Here is a 25,005-nt window from a genome sequence, read left to right as displayed (position 1 = left end):
TTCTTTAAACATGTTGATCTGGAGTCTCTTACTCTGAGAGTCTGGTATTGCCAAGTAGATTTTGGAACTGTGTTGTGTTAATCCAGTGGTGTCAGGTGTCACATTACTGGTACCCTAAGTATTTCTAAGTGTTGTCAAAAATGTTATCTATCATAGCAAAATACTCTGTTCAAAATGTGATTAAGGGGACTGATATATTTGGTATGCATTTGATAAGACCATAGGAGCATTAATAACAAGTACTATAATGCTTAACGAAATATGTTTGCAAAATCAGTCCAGTAAAAAACATGTTCTGATTGGTTGTATTGGGTTACTGCAATTGCATATAATCCACTGGTCCTAAACACAGATTAACCCATAAGATTTAAAGTGTATGTAAAGGATAGAGAGGGGAAGGGGTAGTTGTCTGTGTCCCCATTGTGGCAATTCACCCCTCTATTGGCACTGGTGACCCTTATCATTGAGCCAGAAAGTGGGAGGGGATATCCATAATTTAAGGGATTAACCAGAACAAGTGGTAAAGGGGAATTATTATAATGGGGACTACTGTTCTAGTAACAGCTGTCTTAAGAGTGGAACACTTTGGGACTTTTCCTACCACTTCCTGTTGTGTCTCCAAGACAGAAAGTAAAGGGAAATCTCCCTAACCATGCACAAAGAGCAAAAAATAACCTGACGTGAGTTTTATTTCTTCCCTACTCTGTCCAAAAGTAAATAACGTTTTACCTTTATGTACAATCTTTTTCTACATATGATCCAGTACATTGACAGATCATTGTTTGCCATAGATCACTGTAATTTATATATAGCCATAATGTCTTTCACATCCTTGTTAATTACCTGTATGGTCTGTATTAAGGTGCAGAATCTTTTGACAGGCCAGCAACTGATATTTTGCTAGATGACTTTGCTCTTATGCTGGCTATGCACTAGTAGAATTTCTTCTTAAAATGTTCCTTTTAAGAACATTTATTTGAATTTTTTTTAATAATGTGGTCAAATCAAAGTTAGTTTTTAACCGCAGAGAAAATTCAATGTAGCAAGAAGAAAAGTTTTTCTCAAGCAATCGAATTTCTAACAGTGAATATGTTCATTCAGAAAAATTATTTTCCTTTATAATCTTTATAAATGTCATTTAAGAAGGTTTCAGAATGATAGCAGGGACTGATAGCCTCCTGAACAAAAAATTTTTAATTGTTGGCAACCCAGTTTTAAAGCTGAGCTAAAGGCAGATATAAAAGATAACAATTAATGCAGCTCTGTAATCCTTAATACAGTAGCAAATATTATTATGCAAGCAGTATAAGTACCTGAAGTGAACCTCACCTGGTACCAGCCTTTTGCAGTCCCTGTAGAGCACTGCTGGAGTGTGAGAGGGAGCAGCACTACAAGGAGCCAAACAGAAGAAGAATGCTGATAGGACGAGGGAGCAGCATGACAGAGATGAGCTCATCACTCTGCTGCTTTTCCTTTCACTGTCCAGTAACACACCTGGGTGTGTCCAGGAGAATCTGGGCTCAGAGGAAGTAGTTGAATGAAATCTCTGTGTTAAAAGTGAATATTGAAGCAATTCCTGCTTTTATTATTTCATTTTAGTAGGGTACAAACTGTCTTATAGAAACATTGTTCAAAGTCAATTTCCAAAGGCTGTAAGACAGGTTCCCTTGTATCTGAAGTGATAAAGTAATCACTATTTTATTGGGTTTTACAATGTACATCATGCTTCATGTTTGGGCAATGACTGGTTACTAAAATATTCTTTTTCCCTTAAAGTGGATGTAAAGCTAAAACGTTTTTCTTTGTTATGGATAGACTTTGAAGGGTTTAGCACCTCTGTCAGGTTTTTACTGCTGTCTTGGGCTCCATTGTCTTCCTGATGTTTTACCAGACAGGAGCTCTCCAACAGAAACAGGGACAGAATGAAAAATGATTTTTAAGTAGAGTACAGAAAGGCTAGAACTTCTGTTAGATTTTTATTTCTGTTGTTGCAGATTTTCCTCACTTCCTGTCTGGTGAAGTCATTGTCAGCGGCAGAATGTGAGGGTATATTTCTCTAAAGGAGCCCTGGATAGCAGTGAAATCCAAATGGGGACTCTAACTCATTTACGGTTGTCAGCATGTAGATAAATCTGTGCAAGTACGTGTCTCCCTACTGATAAGTGTAACTAGGCCTGGGGCACATGGGAGCATTTTGCAGCCTTGATATTTGCTACATTGGTCTACGACTGGGGTTCCTATGAAGCCTGTGTGTAGATACTGGAGCAGTGAAAAACTCTAATTAGACATGGAAAATTCAATAATTCCTGTACTTGAAAGAATAGGAAATCCTCAGAGGTGGAATATTTGTGCATTTTTACATGAAAAAAAAACCTTTACAGAAATTGTTTTCATTTAAAATATTCAAATTGAAAATATTTATACATAGCTGTAGGTGTTCCTCCTATACAAATTATACAATTCAGCCATAAGATTGTGACCACCCACTGTAAACCGTTGAGGCATAGACTCCACTAGGCAACTAAAGGTATGCACCATACCGTCAGTAGCTGGTCCATTAAGTCCTGTAAATTGCAAAGTGGGGCTTTCATGGATCAGACTTTTTTTTCCAGCACATTCCACAGAAGCTCAATTGGATTGAGAATTTGAAGGCCAAGTCGCTTAAACCATTCTTTAAATCATCAGACCAGGCCACCACCTTCCATTGCTCCATGGTCCAGTTCTGATACTCGCATGTTCATTGTAGGCACTTTTGGCTGTGGACACGTGTCAGCATGGGCATGCTGACTGGTCTGCTGATGTGCAGCTTCATACACAACAAACTATAATGCAGTGTTCTGACACCTTTCTATCAGAACCATCATTTACTTTATCAGCAATTTAAGCTACAGTAGGTCTTCTATTGGATCGGACTCTATGGGCCAGTCTTTCTTCTCCACGTGCATCAGTGAGCCTTGGCCACTGCAGACCAGGGAAATCCCACAAGAGCTTCAGTTTTGGAGTTGCTCTGAGGCAGTCATGTAAGCAATGACAATCTGGCCCTTGTCAAAGTTGCTCAGATCCTTACGCTTGACCATTTTTTCTGCTTTCAACACATCAACTTCAGCGACCACATGTTCACTTGATGCCTAATATATTGTGCCAACTTTCAGGTGCCATTTTCATGAGATAATGAATGTTATTCACTTTACCTGTCAGTGGTCATAATGTTCTAGCTGATTGGTGTATGTTAATGCTAGGATCATTTATGATGTTTGCATTTGCCTCCACTGATTGTATTTTATATATTTCCTTCATTTAAATTTTGCACAGTGGAATTTCTCTAAAGTATCCAGCTAAACATTACGGTTAGGATGTGGACTGCCTAGAATCGTACTTAGTACTTTAAAGTGTTACTAAACCCAGGACCCTGCATTCACTATATTTGGTCTCCCACAGTACACACAACATGGAAGTGTAATTATTTTAATAAATATAAACTGCTAAATACCTTTTCTCTTCAGCAGTTAGAGAAGCCTTGTGACTTTTATCAGTGTCCAGTCGAGCACTGGTTATTCTTGGAGGAGGAGTCTTCATTCTGCTTTAGGAGGATGCAGAACTCATGACCTCTGTCTGGACAGTGCTGATTGACCCTGTGCTGATCACATGCATTCTCCCAAGAAAATAAACTAGCAATACACACCAAACTGAGCATGTGCAGAGTGACTCCACTCAATATGTCTTATTAGGAGATAAGAGGGGGAACAGTAGAAGAGGAGGATCAGAGAAATCAGCATCAAATATCCTTTTACACAATGCAGAGGATGAACCCCTTAGGTTCCACAGTGAGTATAACAAGCATGCTTTACTGCATCTATAGACTGATTTTTCTACTGTGGGTTTAGTAACGCTTTAAGTCAGATAATGCTGTTAAGGTTTATGGCACAGTGGAATCTCCTACATCACAGTGGTGGCCCCACAGGAAATCTCTGGTGTTTTGTAGTTCTGGTGTTGGACAGTCTGTCGTATTTCACTTTGCAGAATCACCGGGCCGTTCAAGTTACTGGAGCCCCAACTCTTTGCCTGATTACTAGTAGTTCAAAGTGAGGTGGATGTGTGTATTGGATTAAAAAAAAGCATAGATGGCTTCTTTACAGGATTAGTTCTTTCCAAATAATACATGTTAATTTCACTTTACACTATGGCAAATCAGTACTTCAGTTCACTGCGCTGTATTTCATATTTGTGCCATGAGTTGTGTTCATTTTTTGTTTTCTTGGGAAATGCAAGCATGAGAAAAGATCCAGTACTGACTTGAACCAGGCATTCTGTATAAGACCCCTAGGAATTTCTTTGAACAGCAGCTAAAATGTGACCTGGTTTTCTGGTTTAATACAATTTTTATTAGTGTTTACCTTTTTACAGGAATTAAACATACAGTGAAATATAATAAAAGCAAAACTAAAATCAGGGATACAAAAAAATCCATTGCAGGCACAAAGAGTAACAGGTAACATTAGGGCAGCCAAGGCTACTAGATCCAGTAAGGCCAGACAGAACTTTGTGGATGCACCAGGGCCCTAGAACACCAGCAGGAATGCTTTCCGGCATCACAACATGGGGACAAACAAAAAGGGGAGAAGTTGAAAGGGGTTGATAGAGAAAGAAAGGAAGAAGAGTAGTAGAGCAAAAAAGAAGGAATAATAGAGAAGAGCATAGGATGGAAAAGGAGGGGAGGGTAGTACCTCAGAGGCTTGCTTCAGCCCAATGATTTAATCCTGTAGCAGTGAGAAAAAGGAAAAGAGGATGATCATATTTGTAATGCTCTCAAATTGGATTAGCAGTGATCTATCCATGGGGACCAGATCTTCAAGAACTTGTCCAGCTTATCTTCCAGTATGGCTGTCGATGTTTAATTGACCATGAAGCCGGTCAGGTGATGTTTGACTTCCTGGAAGATGAGAAACGGTGACTTCCAAGAATAAGCAATAGTTTGCTTAGTGGCGATAAACAGGAATGTGATTAATTTAGCATGTTTTTTGCGAACTGCTTGTATGGGTCTGAGTAGTAGTGCCTCAGCTGGGTCTTTCTGTAGGTTATAGTGGAGGAGCGTGTCTATCAGGGAGTACACCTGAATCCAGAGCCTACGCACTCTTGGACAGGTCGACTAGATGTGGGCCATTGTGCCCTCTTATCCACACAACCGGAAGCAAAGAGGCGAGTGGCCAGGTACAAATTTTAGAGGTACGGACTGGTGTAAGATACCAAAGCATAAGTACTTTATATGAGTTCTCAAGTGCAATTACATTCCTTGAGCAGGTGTCTGTGACCTGGTTTTCATCCATATAATATTAACCTATTCAATTTTAGTCTTTTAACATACAAAGCGTGGCATTTTACATTGCTATATCTTGACTGAACAAACGGTTTAAACATTAAGATGGTTGCTAAATTTTGTGCAGTGCTTAAAGACCTTTTATTATTTTAAAATCTTCAGCTTTTATTAAATTAACTGGAACAGACACTTCTGTTGTTGGGTGGTAACCCTCTCTCCCAACTATTCTATGTTGTCACCCTGTCTAGCTATCTCACAGTGGAGACTACAAGCAGCCATGGTGACACACATTGTACATGTGTATCACCATGGTCAGTAATTTCAGACAACTCAGGCATGGGTTTGAGCTCCGTTATTGTTTTAAATAAAAACATGAAATCTTCATTGGTTTGCCTTCAGAGCAGTACAGTATACTTTGATGAGAAGAGGTTACAGAAGACCTTAGTAGAGGGGTAAATGCTTAAAAGGTTGGCAAGTGCTACAAAAGGATTTCTATGGGCACAAACTCCATTAGTTAACAGCTAGTCATGCAGTTTACTAATTAAAGAAATGTAACTCTTCCTAGTACTATCCATTCAAAATAGATCAGTGTAAGGATATACTGTACAATCCTCAAAGTGAGAAAACTCCAGATCAGGGGTGTCCAACCTGTGGCCCACAACGGCTATGAATGCGGCCCAAAACAAAATTGTAAACTTAAAAATGTTGATTTTTTTTTTTTTTGCGGGGGGTTCTTTGTAAAAATACATTTATACGTAAATGAAGAAAAATATGACCGTGTCTCTTTACTGGACTTTGATAAGTTTTATCTTCCCAAAAAAATATAACCCAATCTCCACAATCATGCCTTATTCATTTCATCAGGTTTCAGCAGCACCTACTGTGTATTTGTGAGCAGCTATTTTTAAGGATGAAGCATGCAAAGAGCAAAATTAGAGCCAAAATATATGATGAACATCTCAAGAATTCATTGAGAATTGCTGCTACATCCATCAAGCCAGATATTGATGCAATAGTTAAAAACTGTATCAAATATGACACTAGTTTTATGTTGTCCTCTCAGTTAGGTACATTATCTATATCAGTTACAATTAACTTGTGATCTGCCTGACTTTTTCTGGTCATCAGCTATTCTTATTTGTAAAGTATATTATGTATAGTGCAAGACAATGCCTCTTCTTCCATTGTGGCCCAGGAAGTCAAACGTTTGGACACCCCTGCTTTAGATTAAGAGTTCGAGCACTGTACAACATCTGTGCTCATCATACATATTTTGCTAATGATCACACGGATCTTCCTTACAACTTGTGGAACAATGCTCTGTGTGGCAAACCTATTTGGTGAATTTACTTACTTTGATTTCATACTACAAGTCATTACTAGAAACAAAACCTCATCTGAACTGTGAAGAATGGTGGAGGAAGTATTTTTCGGGGCTGCTGAGCTGTCTCATGCCATTTAATTCAAAGTTGTATCAGTATGTAGGAACAGTAGAACTTCGACAAAAACAAAAAATTTGGAACATGAACATTATCCAATTATTTACTTCTTGGAAGTCCAGTTAAACTCCCTTCCTTTCCTTATTATTTTTTTTTTCAATTGTGCACCTACTGCAGCCCAACTTACAGATACCAGAATAAAGGCTAGGCTCAGGGGGGGGGAAGGTACTTTTGTGCAAATGCACAGAAGTTACATCATCTCTAGCTGGCCCTTGGAGAAAAGAAGATTGGAAGACGATAGGGATGACAGTGGTGGAGTGAAGAGAGGGAGCACAAACCTGTCATCGCAGGAGGAGGGCTCTTAAGGAAGTATGCCAAATGTGCTATAGCAAGAGCCCTGGGGACCAGCAGTAGCAAAGTTTCAATTTGAAGCTTAACTCCAGCCTTACTTTCCATCTTGCTCAGTTGTAGAACCTGCTGCTTGATACAGGACTGAGGTTTTTTGAGAGTACTGAGGCAGGGCGCTGTGATGTTTTCAGGAAGCCATGTACAGCACCCTGCTGGCTGCACCTACTGGCCATGATGTAATATACAGAGATGCAGAGACCCAGTGTAGACATCACTGGATTTAAAATAAATGTAATAGAAACCAGATGGTTTTAATTTAAAATCTCATTAGCATATTAATGAAGGGAGGGAAGAACCAGGGAAGAAACAATAAAAACAGACTATACTTCAGCTTCAAGTATAAAAATGGCCTAAATAACTGCAACACATTTCTGCTCAGCAGCTGTAGCAATACATTTGGTTAAGGATTTTGCCAATAATTGAGGTTCTGGTTATAGAATGTAAGGTTCCCATAATTCCCCCTTACTGTTTAAACCATTTGTTTAATAAAGATATGGCAATGTAAAATGCTGTGTGTGTTGTATTTATTATTATGGTTTAGCTTGAGATCAGATTAAGAGTCATTTATGCATAATTTTCCTAAGAATATACAAACCTTGATTCACCGCTGTATATAAAATGTTAAAGTGAATGCGTTGCATAGAACCTAACAGGTAGAATTAAAGGTTAAAAAGTAGGACCTGGGTGATAATTAAGCAGGCCTGAACCAGAAAACACATTTCCTAGCCGTACGATACATGACACAGTCTCTTTAATCTTTACACTGGGCCCTTTTAGATGACAGGACACTGGCAAAAAAAGCTGCAAGGACACTCCCATGTAGACTCAGTTTTTTTGCTAGTATCCTTAGGTGATGGACATCTTCTCTCTACTGAGAGAAGCTTACCTTCTTCTATGGATGTTTTTCTCTATTTCTCTCTGTCTGATTTTACCTATTCTGAAATGTTTTGCTTAAGAGTATCCTACTGAGGAACATTTTCCTATATAAGTGGGCGCTTCCTGTGGAAGATTCTGCTATATCATACCTTAACAAGTCCCCCAAGGCTCCTATGTTTGAAGTTCTGGTAGACAAGAGTTTAGAGGCCCTTTTTAAGCACTTGGCAACCACACTATAACTGAATGACGGCTACAGGGCGGTTACCCAGTTCTGGGAGGGCATCATATGACGTCCTCCCAGAACATGCCCTCCTATGCGCCCCCAGGGTCGCGCCTGTGGATCTCACGTGATGAGGTAAAAGGCCAATCACAGCGGTCTTTTACCACATGATCAGCTGTTTCCAATGACACAGCAGATTATGGAGTAAATACTGCTGTCACAGAGCAGATCAGCACTGATCATCAGGGCACTGATGATCAGTGCCCTACGGTGCCCCCCCAGCAGTTTTGCCCATCCGTGCTGTCCAGTCAGTGCCTCCAGTCAGTGCTGCCAGTCAGGGTTGTCAGTCAGTGTCTCCCATCAGTGCCACCTATCAGTGACCAACATTGCTGCATATCAGTGCAGCATCATCAATGCCCACCAGTGCTGCCTCATCAGTGCCACCTCATCAGTGCAGCCTATCTGTGCAACTTCATCAGTGCTGTCTCAGTACCCATCAGTGCAGCCTCATCAACACACATCAGTGAAGGATAAAAATTACCTGTTTGCAAAATTTTGTAATAGAATCAAGAAAAACATTTTTTTTCCAATTTTATGCTCTTTTTGTTTATAGTGCAAAAAATAAAAACCCAGTGGCGATTAAATATCACCAAAAGAAAGCTCTATTTGTGTGAAAAAAATTATAAACATTTCATATGGGTACAATGTTGCATGACTGCGCAATTGTCATTCAAAGTGTGACCGCTCTGAAAGCTGCAATTTGGCCTGGGCATGAAGGGGGTATAAGTGCCCAGTAGGCAAGTGGTTAATCTCCCTTTTTCACGGCGGGCCATGCCAACCTTTTGCTTGTGCCTATGCCTGTCAGACCATTGCTGTCTGAATTAAGTGCATGCCCTGAAATTCTGGCTACTGCTTAAATGTTTTGACAGATACACTTCACCAAATGTTCAGGATGAATCTTCTTTTTATCCATTTGTGCAGGATTCTCTGGTTTAAGTGCTGGTCAGCTGTGCTCCCATGCAAGAAACGCCTTGAACAGTTACCCTTTGAAGGCGAATGTCTGTTTGGACCCAATTGACAAGTACTTCAAGGAGATCAAAAGGGGTCCACTGTTCTCCAAAAGAAAAAAGCCTTGTGCTTCTACCAATAGGCATTCTACTCCTGAGATTAGGAAGGATTCTTTGTTCCCTTGTCTTTCACTGCCTAAAACAGGCAGTGAAAGACAAGGGAACATGACCCTCCAAGCCAGCCAAGACTGGTTCCAAGACCTCTTTACAGTAATGAGGTACTCTGCTTGGCCTTCTGGTCCAAGAAAATACCAGGTCCAGAGTAATTTCCAGGGGTTATAAATTTCACATTCTGCCTCTTCCCCACTTCATGCTTTAAAACCTATCCCCTTCCTTTTTGTGGTAAGTAGACCTGGTTGCTGCTGTCCAACAGCTCTTGTATCAAGGGATCATTACCCCTGAGAACACCTTCAAGGCTTTACTGAAACCATTCCCAAACCAAGAAGAGGAGTTCAACCTATTCTGCATCTGAAGGCTCTCAACCTGTTCCTTTTGGGTTTAAAAGTTTTGCATATAAAATGCCAGGTTGGTCATTGTCTCCTTCCAGGAGATGCTCTGGCTTCAGTAGACACCTGGGGATGCTTATCTGCACATTCCCATCCTTCTGCCTCATCAAAGTTATCTGTGTTTTGCAGTGGACAACTAACAATACCAACTTGTTGCCCTTCCCATTGCCCTGTCCAAAGCCCCTTGGCTCTTCTCCAAGTTGTTCGCCTCTGTGAAAAGGAGACTCATGTTGAGGGGTTAGCCAACATCCAGCAGACAGTTTGCAGAGCTTCTGTTAGATCCCCAATCTGAGGAAGTCATCTCTGGATATATCTCACAGATTGTAATACTTACGCCTGATGCTAGACGTGGCCATGTCCATGATTTTTCTGCTATGTGACAAACTTTTGTCCCCTTGCTCTCGTGCTTGAGCTTCAGTCACAGAGGAAGAACTTGATTCGTGTTTGTGTGAGGATCCAGGGTCTAATGGTTCCCTTCTTCAAGGCTCTACCACATATACAGTTGCTCTGCAGACCATTGCAACTCAGCATTCTGGCAGCATGGGACAAACCGACTGAACTCTTGGACTGCCCCATGCATTTGGCCTTGAAGGCCTGATTCTCCCTAGCATGGTGGAGTTCCGCTATTGTGAGGACACCTGATGAAAATCAAATCTGACAGTGCCATGGCTGTTGCCTACATTAATTGTAAAGAATCACCAAAAGTGGCTAAAAGGGAAGGGGACTTAATCCTCTATTGAGCAAAACTTCAAATTCAAGTCCTGCCTGCTGTCCACACTCTATGCATATAAAATAGGAAGGTGGACTTTCTTAGGCATCAGCTTCTGGATTGAGGAGAATAGACTCTATGTTGGTATCCAGATTCAAGAACAAACTAGACAAGTTGTTGTCAGGCCCAGGGACCCCCGGCCTTAACAGTGGACATGATGTCGTGGGATCAGGTAAGCCTGATCCATGCCCTTCCACCACTCCAAATTCTCCCTCGCTTTGCCTACTTTGCGGGATCAAGATGGAGGGCATTTCAGTGATCCTCATCACAGTGAGTTGACCCAGCAGAACCAGACGTCTGGCAAACACTTTGTGGGCCCTTCTGGATTGTTTAATCCTTTTGTTGGGTTTACCAGCATGGCTGGTCTTGAGGGACACGGGCCTTTCCGATTTATACCCTCGATTACTAGGACGCTGACTTGTCATAAAGTGTTGATTTGTAGGAGTCGAGCAACTTTGATCCTAGAATAACATCCTAGGTTATATTCTGTCTTTTCTTCAGGCTGGAGTGAACCAGCATCTCACTTTGAATACCATTAAAAGACAGATCTTGGCATTGGATGTTCTACTTCAAGAACCCCCTCACTGCCTAGTTAAGACATTTTTCAGGGAGTGGCTCACATCTATCGCTCTGTAAGATCTCCTGTGTCTCCATGGGACCTCAATTTGGATCTCTTGATTAAAGAACTTGGCTTGTATCATAAGACTGGTAAAATAGGTTTTTTGACTTGCCAGCAAAATCTGATTCCTGAAGTACAGTACAGGACATAGGTCTCTCCTCTCTTTTCATCAATAGTGGCTAGCTGCGAGTGGGAGGAATTACGTAGGGGGCTATTCCCCAGTGTCTTTTTTCCAATCACCTGAAGGTAGCTGCATATAAACCAGTCGTAATAATTATTGAGCCTGTGTCCTGTACTGTACTCAAGGAAACATATTTTGCTGGTAGGTCAAAACTCCTATATCTTAGTTATGCAGTACAGGATGCAGGTTGAATATTCACAGACCCTGGATTATAGGCTGCTACATTCTGGTAATTGGACACTCTCAAAGCTTTTGGACATGCCTTGGGCATACCCCTATAATCGAACCCCCACACCATAAGACTTTGGTTTTTTGCTGGGTGTCCTTGGGTGATGGACCTCTTCACCCTTATGGAGAAGTTTCTATGCTTAACTAGTTATTTACTTCAAATTATTCAATCAACTTCTAATTGTCTTCTACTATAACAATAGAAACAGTGCATCTGGATTGGTGCAACCTCAGTAATACTGTGGGAACTGTACCCAGACCTCACGATGTGGGAACAGTCTGTAAAGTTGCTTCTTGCACTGGATCCTGCTGGGATGCTAGCCTCAGCAATGTGTGTTTTCCTAGCTGCTGGATGCTATACAGTTTCAGGGCCATGGTTCATTCCTATGGTTACCAGACCCAGAAGAGCACTCGGGGGGGGGGGGGGGGGGGGGTTTGCCTACCATGATGGGCGAAGCCTCGACCCACACAGGGACCAGCGACACAGAAAGGTAAGAAAGGTTTGTCCTGTTATCGGACCATTACTGTAGTCTTATAGCATGTATGAGACTTAACATCTCCACTGCTTACCGTACAGTTAGTGCCTTTTGAATAGTATTCATTTTTACATAAATGCTATCAAGAAACCAATTTTTGTATTGGACTTTATTCACTCTGGAGTGTTTTAACATTTAAACTTGGAGGTAAAAATTCCACTATACAGAGCTTAGTCTCTGGTGGATGAATAGGTGTTACGTCACACCACAGTTCACACTATTACCACAACTTATTAGGTTACCACCCTTCTAAGGTACTGAGGCACTTCCTGCTGCTCTTTTGCCATGAGGACTTTGCTACAGGACAGTCGACTCAACCAAACATTTACTCTGCTGATGGGTTGCAAAGCACTCAAACCTCTCAGAGTGCCATTGCTTCCCTTGCACCAGAGCAGGGCCTTTAACACTGGTCTCTACTATTTTAGCTCCATCTCAGGCATGCAACCAGTGGCCTACCTGATCAAGGAAGATTTTTCAGCAACAATGTCAGAATTGCATGGACAAGTAATGGCTTTAAAGTGGTAGTAAAGTCGTTCTGTTTATCTTTTACCTACAGGTAAGTCTATAATAAGGCTTACCTGTAGGTAATGTAAATATCTCCTAAATGTGCACAATTTAGGAGATATTTACTTCTGTAGAAGGGACTTCACCGGAGCATGTGCCCTGAAGGAACGGCATACCCGTGCCATTCTTTCAGAGCTCTGTGTTGTGGCCGGGTCTCCCACGTGCATGCGCGGGAGTGACTTCATCGTGGATCGGCCAGTCAGGTGGCTGGAGCCTGAGAACCCAGAAGGAAGACTGGGTGAAGATTGAAGCCCTGTCAGCGGTGACAGCGCGCTGCTGGAGGGCTTCATTTTAAGGTTTGTATTTCATAATGTGCCAGTAGGCGGTTCACACAAGCACATTATGTCATTACCTTGCAGGGGAAAAGTTTTTTTTTTTTTTTATTTTTTTTTAGTTTACTACCACTTTTATACAGCCATCCCTGTCCAAAGCCCAAAAGCACCAGGATTCTTCTCCACGATCACCTTCCACTCTTCTCAGAAGTGGAATTACTTCCTTTAAAAAAGGTAGACAAGGAGAACTGTGAAGACTACCCTAGAGTGGTGTTAGGGGAGGCTGCAGAAGATTTCTAACCCTCAGGCTCCCATACACCTGGTGCTATGATTTTACGCAGTAGGCTTGGCAGTGTAGATATGCTCACTTTTTCTTCTGCTTTTTGCCATGCTCCTCTGGGTACTAAGAGACCTGAAAAGTACTTTTACTCTTCATGAACAAATAGAATGGGCAGTTTGAGGATTATTTTTCTCCTGAAAAGGTTTTTCAAGAGTCGTTGCCAAGCTATATTAGGACGTAAAATAATTCACTTAAAAGTGGACACGTCTAGTGGTAGACCCTGCCATCTCTGTCTGAAATAAATATCTTACTATGCCTATAGAAGTTCCTTCATTTAAGCTTTCTGCATGCCAAAAATTTAAGACACTCTTAAAGGCACTCTTTATTCTTGCAGGTCCAGCCCTGCAACCAGCTATTGCTGCAATTTCTCTTTGTCAGACTGCAGCTATTCAGTCTTTCAGGACTGAATGCTGGCAGAACACTTACAAACGCCTTCCACTTTACTTTTCTGTCATGATGCCCTAGAACAAGTGGTTACACAAATTTCCAGAATGGCTCTCATTCCTGTCTATCTGCTTAAAATCTTATGGCTAAAAGTCTGGTCAGCTGAAGGTGCCTATTAAAGATTCCTCACTCCAATGCCCTTTGAAGTTTTTTTTCCTTCTGGCAAACAAACTGGTTATACTCAGAACTTAAGATGCAAAAGACATCCCCCCGTGTGATTTTCTGATAGTCCTGGCCCTCATGGTTGCCTTATTCCAGGCTGTTCCTTCAGTTCCACTTAAGGCCTCTCCCAACGCAACATTCTTTTGGCCTGAAACAAACACTCCCTATCTCTCAACTTCTCTATGCTTCTCTCCAGCCAAGCAAGGGATTCCCTAGCTTGGTGGATTGCCAATCAAGCCTTGGAAATGGCAAGGTTGATTCTTCCATAGTCATAAATGGTGTTAACAGATGCCAGCCTCACAGACTGTAACAGGAGTGTTACAATCACACACAGTTCAGGAAACCTGGTCACTTAGGGAAGCAAAGATCCTCAACATCTTGGAGCTCAGAGCAATAAAATTGGTTTTGCATAAATGGACACCCTTTCTTTAGGGAAATCCAGTTGGGGTTAGTCAGGTAATGCCACAGAAGTGCCTATGTCAGGCAGCTTTGAAGGAAGGACGTTTTATCTTCCCCCTGGGTGGAAAAACACTGTCCAGCAATCTTATCTTTACATCCAGAGAACTGAATATTAGAAGGTTCATTACCTCAGTCGTCACCACTGGGACCAAGAGGAATGGTTCCTTGATCCTGACATCTTCAATGTCATATCAGAAATGGGGGACCTCAGATAAGGACATCCTGGTCTCCAGATTCAATAGCTTACCCTTTGTGACCAGGACCAAAGATCCTGTAGTACTGGCACTGTTAATTTCATGGACTCCATTCAAGTTAAAGCAGAACTCCTCTGCATCTGAGCACCACAAACCAAAAAAGCTATAACATTTATTGTTAATATTCAAAGCAAGTCCTTAACCTTTGTCTGTTTTGTTGGGCCCATTGGCACAGTTCTGTTTGCCTTGTTGTTGCCAACCCAGTGATTTATTACTCGGGGGTGTCCCAGGGTTTATGAATATTCAGTCTGTGTCCTATACTGTATGAGCAAAAAAAAAATGTTTGACTACCTGTTCATTCCATATCTTTGGGTACAGTACAGGACACAGTACATCATCCCCCCTGTTCCCATTATTCTACAGTGTTTGCTAAATAAAATGAGGTCTCATTGAGTGAGATACGGTTATAGGGATATACTGAAGAGGGCATGTCCAAAAGCTGTGCCAATATCCAGTCACTTACAGGTAGCAGAGCCCATGTCCTATACTGTACTTCAAAATATGGATTTGACAGGTAAGTCAAAATTCTCTTTTTTTTTTTTTTTTACCTTCACAATGCAGTAGGAGCTTTCCATATTTGCTTGTGATGTCATCTCTTTGTCAGTATATTTGCTGCTCTTCCATCACTGGTAAGAATGTTGCAATACAGTTACAATAACCTATTTCAACAGTCCCACATTCCTCATTTTAAAACAATATCCTCCTTTTTGGTTAAAGCGTAACTTCAACAAAAACTTTTTTTTATCCATGTTGGATTAAATGAGGAAGAATGAGACCTTTGTTGATTTGTAATTACTGTGTCCCCATTGGGATGACACCCTGTGCCTCAGTGTCCTTTTTAACAGCACTTAATAAAGTAGGATGGTACATGGTTGTATTGATTTATATTGCAGGAAGTACCAAATTACTTGATGAAAAATCTAACCAAAACAGAAACTAATGCTTTACATGGCAAAATCAGTAATTGTGATATTGGAGCACATAAAATTCAGTTTGCCCTTGCATTTGGTTTAATTGTGGATTTGGTTAAACACAGAGAAATAACATACTGGTCTTTAAATTTTTTTTGCAGTGGTGTTCAAGCACTGAATACATATCTGCATAACATGTGCTTCAACAGTGGATTTTAAATAATGACACATAAAAACAAAAGACAAGAAGTCTTGCACTTCCAATATCCCTTTAACATTTCTTTTAAAACCATGTAATTTTCTCATGCTGTTCAGCTATTACTTCTTTTGCAAGAAAATGGAAACGTACATCACTTATGGACTAAACAGCCAAAATATTTCATATTTGACTTGTGTAGAAAGACTTCAAGGAAACTTCCACTGCCAACCTCTCTATCATAAAATGTTAGTTGCCTAGTTGTCATGCCATTCCACTAGCTCCAGTACCTTCAAGTCATTGATGCTGAGCAGGTGTTCTGTCTTCACTTCCTGAGTCTAGAAACAATGAGCAGAAAAATGTGTTTTAAAGAACTGAAGAGGTTAAATCCGGTACCGATCACTAATATCTTTCAGGGTTTTGCACGCATGGCAGGTCATGACAGAGGGCAGGGATGAATGCCAATAACTTGCAGATGCAGAACCTGCTTCATGTATAAACCCCTTGAGATTGACATGGCTTTAATATAATTATTAAAATACAGGTGTGCTGAGTTGTTTTTTGACTTTTGATAGTTAACAGACAATATTTGGTCTACATCTTTAAGTTTAGCCCTTTAGAAAATAAGGATAATGAGAACTAGAGTTGGGCTGCTTTCACACTGATCCGTTCTTCTTCCAAAAAGAAGGGACTATATAGTCCTATGCAGGGGCGGACTGACCATTTGAAAACTCGGGCACTGCCCGAGGTCCCGGGGTCAGTAGGGGGCCCCATGAGATGCCCCTGGTACCTTTTTTCATAGGCTTTTTTTAGTTTGGGCAAGGACACAGGGGCCCCATGAGTTGTCAGTCCACCCCTGGTCCTATGAAACTTCACACTGATCTGTTGCGAGTCAGGTGCGATTTTAAAATTTCTGCTTGCTTCATTTTTGATGCAGGTTTGGTGCGGTAAAAAAAATGCACCTCCCCATTTAAATCAATGAAAAATGCACCCGTGGTGCATTTTTGATGCTTTTTTGAGTCACATGTAAAAAAAACATGCTACAAATGGATATGTATTTTTGCCATGTTTTTACTAGGATCAGTGTGAAAGTAACCTTATTTAGTAGGTAGAAGGGCCAGCTGCAAGTAATGCCTGCCTGAATGAGAAAAGAGACTCACTAGAGATGGACTGTATTATTTGCATTTTTTTATTTTTATTCTTAGTCTGTGAAAAAAAAAATAAAATAGATTATGATGAGCAAGTACCAAGGCTGTACAATGTATTTTTCTGCCTCTACATAATTTGAAATGCTTTCAGTAGGTAGGTTAATCTCAGTCTGGTGATTCTGCTCCCAGCAAAATCACGAGTCATAGGGGACCCAAATACTTTGTCACCATTAACTATTTTTAATCCTTATGCTGCTAGGATTAGTAAATAGGAAGGTGTATTATATTTACTCGCTTTATTTTTTTATTTGTTTATTTTTGCATTTCTGTAGTTGCTTCTTGGTGTCTTGTTTAGGCCGAAATTATGTCATACATCCCAGGAGTCTTCAAGGGAGGAGGGGCTTTCTCAGCTAAGCACACCCTCCTGCCTGCATGCCTGAGTGAAGGGCAGATGGATTCCAGGAAGTAAATGCTACATGAATTATCTGCCCTTACTCATGTTTGCCATGACTAAAAATGCTAGTTACTCCTGCACTAGCCTTGAATGCTGCAGAATCTCAGTTACTAACAAAGGAGCTTGCGACATTGCAATAGCTCTATAGCTGGCGAGGGAGCAACTGCACTTGGAAGGTGAGTGGTCTCTTAGCTCTTAACTGTTGCTCTTGAGTCGTTGCCAGTGATTCTGCTAAATCAACTTGATATTATTGTTTACTCAAAGTAAATAATATTTTGGGCCTTATTATTCAGCCTGCTAGAGGTCAGAATTGTCTTTACCAATGTTTGATAAGGTGCCTGTACACTTAGGAATTACATGATGCAATGGTTTGCAATCAGATCTGGTAACAAATGTAAGTCTGTAAGCTCTCCCTGACGGTTCCTGCTTATGGAACAAATTGATTAGCTTAGCCCTAGACAATCACAAATGTGATTAAGTATTCCCCTATCTTCTTTGTAGGTAGAAATGTTCTTTTTAATTTCTTTTAATGCGCAAGTGTATTTTTGACCAGCGATCAAGGACAATTGTTCAGCAGCTGTGTGGTGCACACTGCTGGCTGGTGACCATCTAGTGTCTTTTAGACACCTTTGTTCCAAGACAACATTTCATGTTATATCATTCTGCCATATTATAAAAGGTATAATCTGATTCATTGCTCTGAGATCACACAGGTTAAGACTGTAGACACTTTCTTTCTTTATAGAAATAAATGAGCCCAAGTATAACACAAACTGAAATCTGGGAACGCTATAGTTTGTAAAAAACAATATACCTTTTATTTACACGTCTCCTTAAAAAATATAGGTCATAAAGATTAGGCAAATGCACATCTAAAAATCTCTCCTGTTATTGTATTTTGCACTCTTCATAGTACCTAAACATTCTTTCAACGCCTAGAGGCCCTTTGCATAGGAGAAGTGGACTGGATTTTAATACTACTGTAAGAAAAACCAGATAATAAGCTGTACATGGGTCCCATTAGGTTTTTAGTGTATTTAATCTGTAAAATTTATGTTTTTAGAGAGACATATAATTTAAAGGTATATTGTATACAAATGTTCCCAGATCTTAATAGGTATTAAACTGTTTATTATTATTCACAAGTGGAATCTATTGTAGGCTATTCCTTTTGGCAGTAAAGACTCTCCTATCTTTATTTATCTATATATATATATATATATATCGTGATCTATTGACATTTACATTGTTTGTGCGGAACAGAAGAAATATACAGATGTTGCTCTAAAAGTCAAATGTAGATATGTTAGAAGCAAAATAAAGTATTTTTTAATTTTGTTCACTTCTGTTTGACAGGAGATCCAGAAAGCAGTGGGAGCTCAGCAGTAAGTAATTTCACAAGGCATGTTTTTGTCATTACATTGTTTTAAACTTTATTTTGCTAAGCCGAAGATGTCGCTAAATCTTTCACAAGATGAGCCGTAACATCAATGCTGATTATCCATCTTGTTTTGCATTAATTAGGGCAATTAATCATTCTGCATCTCTGACTGCCTTAATTAACTTTAGAATTATTTAAGGGTGTTTCAGTGCTGGGCGAAAGACTGAGATAGCTGTAACATTTATGAATGTGAATATGCTGAGCTTGGTTGAAGCATTTGTGGTTTTGTATCATAAGAAATATTTTAAGTGAACCTAACCTAAAACAAGGTGGTGCCTGCAAGGACATGTTAGTCTATAAATCGATCTCTGTGTCTCTGTAGAGTCCCTTGGATTCTGGGCCAAGGCTACACATGCGGCCAACACTTCTGGCCTGAGTGCCCATTAGTCCTTGCCCTTCCTAATGCTAATCTGTGACATTTCACCATCAAATTTCAAGAACATTGTAATGCAAACATAACTGCCAATTTATTTTAACACTGTATATTTAATTAATTGTCTGTATTTGCTGATAGGTACTAATGCCCGCTTTAAATTCTCCAACTCGATTTTGTTCTTGGGATCCAGAAGAAGAGCGAAGACGACAGGAGCGGTGGCAGCAGGAGCAGGAAAGGCAGCTACAGGTACATCTTATGGCCCCCGATAAATATTCTTTCTAACAAATCTAAAATTAAATTTTTTCAATTTCTAAATATACATGTCATTGATTAGATGGCACACAATCAACGGCTTCCAAAATGAATATGCAAACTAATGTTATCTTTAAGTAAATGTATAGCCAAAATAGTTCTATTTAGCGTTTGTGTATGGAAGGGCTTTTTGATTATGGAAGGCCCGATCAGTTTATCTTTAGCTGCCTGTGTCTTGTTAAGAAGGTTTTCCTTTGCTGCCTGTCCCAGAGTTATCAATTAGAAAGTGAGAAAAAAAAGAATTTGGGGAATTCACTGCCATCAGAAAAAGGTGTCCTCATTGATTTGGGGCTACAAATAGAGATGGTGAATTACAAAAAGTAATAGAAACCTGACCAGGGTCTTAACTCTTCCCCAGTCTATTCAAAACAAAAACAAATTATTTTGTCATACATATACTTTAAAGTGCATATTGTGAATTTTGTAGGAAAGGATTAAAACCCTTGTCAGTTTTTTGGGTTTTTTTGCTTTTTGTTTACCATTTAGGACATTTCCCTTTACTTCCAGTTCCAAAGACACAAAAGGAAGCAAGAAGAAATCTCCCAAAGTGAAGGGAATTCTCCTCTTAAACAGTTGTACGCAAAGCAGATACCCTCATTGTGGTATTTCCTTTCTGCTCTTGTTTTGGGGACAATTCTAAGATTTTTCTTTTCCCATTTCTTTCTTTCTCTGTGAAAATGGTCACCAGTGTAAATAGAGGGGTGAATCTCCCCAATGACAATACAGACAATGATAAAAACTTGACAGAGTGTCTAACCTTTCCTCAACCTGTCCAAAACATAAAACATTTAGACAAAGTTTTGCCAAGAGATGCACTTTAAAGTGGACCTTCACCCTCTTTAGTCACATATTTTTCCTCCTCTCCTTCTCCTGTTACACTATTATTTATTTATTATAAGGTGGTGAGAGGAGTTTGGAGTCATTGGGGAAGGAGGGGTCCTCTTTAAGCATCTACTAAAAGCTTTGAGAATGGCAATTACTGAAGTTAGCTAACTGGGAAGTTTGGGTTTCCGAATATCAAAAATGTCCATCATGTCTGTGTCTAGATTTATTTCATACAGTGACAGCTGCTATGAGAATGCTAACTTACCTATATTCACACTTCACCTGAAATTGCAATTTTATTAAACTGCCTCTCTGTTATAACAAAATTTGAATAAAATTCAAAACAGAAGAGATACCAGAAAGAGCAGGAGAAGCTGAAGGAGGAATGGGAAAAGGCTCAAAAAGAGGTGGAAGAGGAGGAACGTAAATATTATGAGGAGGTAATTCTGTCATCTTACATTTTGTTGAATTTAAATTTGGAATTATTTTTGAAATTTGATAATCTTAGACTACATTCTTTAGTGTGTGTGTTGGGGGGTGTTCTTGCCTAATCCACCTTTTTGTTGTTGGAAGATTTACATTCTAATGATGAACCAGCTAAAATTCGTTAAGCAGGTTGCCCTGTTGAACGCATCCCAGCTTACTTCCCTCGACTGAGAAAATTGTCAGCCAAACAGCACCTTTACCAATCAGACAAAGCCACTGTTTCGGATATTTGACAGCTGGTGGGGCCGGCTGGCAAAATACAATAACAGCAACGAGAGATTTGACTATCCGTGCTGTTTATGGAATGAAAGAATCTGTTAGATTTTGTTCTGTTCAGCATTCTGGCTGAATGGAAAAAATCTATGTGTGTATTGTCAGCTGTAGAGGTAGAAATTGTAGTGCTCAACACACGTGTTATACTTGGTAAAGCTGGACATAAATGATACGTTTCCTGCTGATCGTGGGTGCAATGATTTAAGGGCGGATAAGAAAACAAAAATAGTAACTGCACATTTTTTTTACCTGAAAAAAAATTTGCATTTTATTATTTTATTTTTTTTTACAGGTGAACTTATCCTTTAAGGGTTTATAAGTCACATGATTAGACTATAGCAAAAAATGAGCACCAAGCTTAGTTTTGTGTTGTCTGGCTAAAGTTGGTGGTTTCAGCCTTGAGAGTCCATGATATATTATTTCACCACATGCATGGAGTACCTATGTTTTATGGAGTTTTATTTGTTTTAAGTCCCTTTTCAATCATTTATCTCTATGGCACTTTACCAGAAATCTTGTGTTTTAACCTCTGTAGATCATATTGTAAGCTAAGAGATCTTGTATTTGACTGAATGAACAGACTGAAGTTTTGCAGTTTAGGTTTACAAACTGTATTATACCTAGCTTGTTTTATTCTTTTTTTAATGAGCATAAATGATATAACCGTTTACAAAATAAAATATTTTAATATTTCTCTATGATATTTCTTATCTTTGCTCAAATGTCTCTTCAGGAGAGGAAAATCATTGAAGACACCTTAATGCCACTGACCGTTTCCCCTGCTACAAGTTTACATCGTGGTGTATGTGAGATGAATGGAAGCACAACCCCCAGCCACAGAGAGCAAGAAACAACCTCTGAAGAGGCATGTCTATAATTTACAATATCTGTTAAGTCCCCTGCCCCATGTCTAAGACATACACTGCCCCATTTGTAGGTGACATGTCTAGTAAAATTGGGTTCTGACAGCAGTTCAAAAAGCCTGATCAATAGGCAAATGACTGCTGAAAGTGAGGTTTAAATGACATTGGCTTGGCTTACTGTGATGGCAGGGGCATAATCAAACTGAACAGCTCATTTGGAAGTCTGAATGCGCTGTTCATGGGGACTTACACACATAGGCTTAGGTATTAAAGTGAAATGAATGCTCTGTGTATTCATTCACACCCAAGCTATATTTGCTCATTTAGTAATGCTGCTGGAACAAGCCATATATTATGACATAACACACAATTCAGAATCATGGGTAATTCTTGTTGAGTTCAGGTGAAGAGTGGTTGTTCTTTCATTGCCTGCTGCATTTGGTGAGTATTTTGCCACCTAGGTGCCACTTTATGCTGATCATAGTTTGTCTTAACTCAGGTGCCAAACAACAGTAAATTGTGCAATATCCAGATACTTTGCAGGCACTGTGGCCTTTCAATTCTATGTACAGTGCATCACTGGGAAAGATAATTACATCATTACATATGGCTAACCTAAAACTGGCCAAACTAGAAGAGATTGCATTAAAATGCAAACTCAGAGCTTCATCTGGCATATGCATACACTATTCCGTGCAAATACTGATATTACATTCATACATATGGGCCAGTTACAGCTTATTTTTATTTCTATTAATAAATCTGGTAGACATCTTGAAAAGCTTTAATTGGTTTCCAGTTGATCGTATAATGTGGTAATTTCCATGTATAAGCACTTTTCAAATGTCTAAATAATGGTTTATCAGTGGTTGTCAACTTTTGGCTTAGCCACTTCAAGTCTTTCACTTTCACCTTCTTCCAGTCAAGGCCAAATTTCAGCTTTCGGCGCTATCACACTTTGAACGACAATTGCGCGGTCATGCAACACTGTACCCATATGAATTTTTTTATTTTCTTGAGACAGATAAAACTTTATTTTAGTGGTATTTATTCACCACAGGGATTTTTATTTTTTTGCTATATAAATGAAAAAGTCCAAAAATCTTTTTAAAAAAAGTTTTTCTTATAAAAGTTTGCAAATTAATAATCTTTCTTCATAAATCTTGGACAAAATGTTTTCATCTATCTTTTTAGTAAAAAGAAAAATAACCCAAATTAGTTTATTAGAATAATATTTAAAGAATAAATTAATTAATGAACAAATATGAAAGTCCAAATAATTCAGTCTATTCTTGTGATCACCCATTGAAGAAAAAAAGTATTATACAAAACTCATCAGAATAAATCACTTCGATCATCCAATAATCACCGCGTGAATAATTCTGCAAAAAACAAAATATTCTGATGAATTTTGTATAATAATTTTTTCTTCACATGGTGATCACAAGAATGGACTGAATTATTTGGAATTTCATATTTGTTTATTAATTGAAACTTACTATTATTGATATATGTGTCGCATAAATATTTATTCTTTAAATATTTTTCTAATTTTGTTTAATGATTCAATGTGGCAGCAGGTTATTATTATATGAATGATTTGCATATTTCACATTAATTGACATTTTCATATTATATTTTAAATTATTGGTAATTATACTTATTTTTTAGTGCAGCTTTTGGGGGATTCTACACCTTATTTTTGGATACCAAATTAGTTTTTATTTTTATTTTTTTTTTTATATTCTTAGTTATGGTTTTTGGTTTTTTTAACATACTGTCACCCTAGCAGTACAGTGTCACCATAGTTTTTACACTGATTGCTTTTACACCCATAAAGGCTGTAAAAGCAATAATTTCTCCTTCTCTCTGGCTGCATTCCTGCAGCCATTGAGAAATACTGTGAGAGATGTGATTGGTCACAGCTTGTCACATGGTACAAGGCTGTTGTGAATAGCCTTGTACCATGTGACCTCTGTGATCATTCACAGATTTCACAAGTAGTAAGGAAGTGACATCTTGTTTACTACTATTCATGTGATCAATGATTGACCAATCACACAGAGGTCCAGTACAGCGATCTGTGTTCTGCTGTGTCCTCCCAGGGAGCGCGCACAGGCAATGGATGCGGGGGAACATTTAAAAACATCCACCTGCATCGGACGCGCTCCCGTCCGGCCGTTTATCTACATGGGCCGGATGGGAAGTGGTCAAAGGGGGCCTCAGTTGCGGCCCCTGACATCACCAAGGGGCTACACATAATGTTTAATATATGTAATGCTTGAGAGGACTGTCAGAAACTGCAGATCTAATAGAGGAATTGAGGGTCATAGAGTGCAGACATGCTACATTTTTGACTAGGGATATGCTGCAGAAGACGATACAAAACTGGGAACATGTTACATGAGACTAATAGAGATAAATACTATTACCCTAATCAATGTTCCCACTACAGACTGCTGAGGTTGGAAGGCCACACATAATAAATTAATGGGCCACAGGCTGGGCGTCAGGGTGGTATATGGTAAATCCAGAGCTTGAGTTCCAGTCCTTTATAGTAAATATGGAAATAGTTACAGCTTACAAACACTACACATCCTTTTTTCAATAACGAATTTGAAGTCTGATCAGAGTGTTTTACTATACATCAAAATATAGAAAGATACGGCATCTTATCTTGCACCAGAGTTTCCAAGGTATACAGTTTATTAATTGCAATTGGCACAAGAAGTGCTATTAAGGCTAAAACTGCCAAAAACACCAATTGATTGGCTTGATTAGATTTTATTGCCCAAGCAAAGACTGGTACTAGGGGTATCTAAACATCTGATGACATCTCAGTCCTAAGCAAAGACTGGTACTAGGGGTATCTAAACATCTGATGACATCTCAGTCCTAACACAGACATGCATACTCAACTTAAAGGAACATTCATGTTCATGCATCGATTGCTAAAAAAAAACAAGACCAGTGGTTGGATCTTTCCTATGAATCTGTCGGCCATCCTGTGCCTGTGCATAGCTTTATCTGTCAGTCAGTGTTTATTGCACATCATACAGTTT

General features: G+C 39.4%; 1 protein-coding gene across 7 annotated transcripts in view; it reads left to right on the top strand.

The window, feature by feature from the left end:
- Positions 1-25,005, top strand: part of LIMCH1 (LIM and calponin homology domains 1) — a 370,228-nt gene that overhangs the window by 330,681 nt on the left and 14,542 nt on the right. For all 7 annotated transcript variants that reach the window (XM_089654009.1, XM_089654005.1, XM_089654006.1 and 4 more), the window contains 4 exons: positions 18,724-18,752; positions 19,323-19,430; positions 20,669-20,761; positions 21,814-21,945. In XM_089654009.1, coding sequence (XP_089510135.1) covers positions 18,724-18,752; positions 19,323-19,430; positions 20,669-20,761; positions 21,814-21,945 — 362 coding nt within the window. The remainder of the gene's footprint in view (positions 1-18,723; positions 18,753-19,322; positions 19,431-20,668; positions 20,762-21,813; positions 21,946-25,005) is intronic.

This window comes from Staurois parvus, unplaced genomic scaffold, assembly GCF_062004578.1.
Source record: "Staurois parvus isolate SC_StPar_1 unplaced genomic scaffold, SC_StPar_1.0 ptg000734l, whole genome shotgun sequence".
In the NCBI taxonomy this organism is placed as follows: domain Eukaryota; kingdom Metazoa; phylum Chordata; class Amphibia; order Anura; family Ranidae; genus Staurois; species Staurois parvus.
This window is presented reverse-complemented; position numbering and strand designations above follow the sequence as displayed.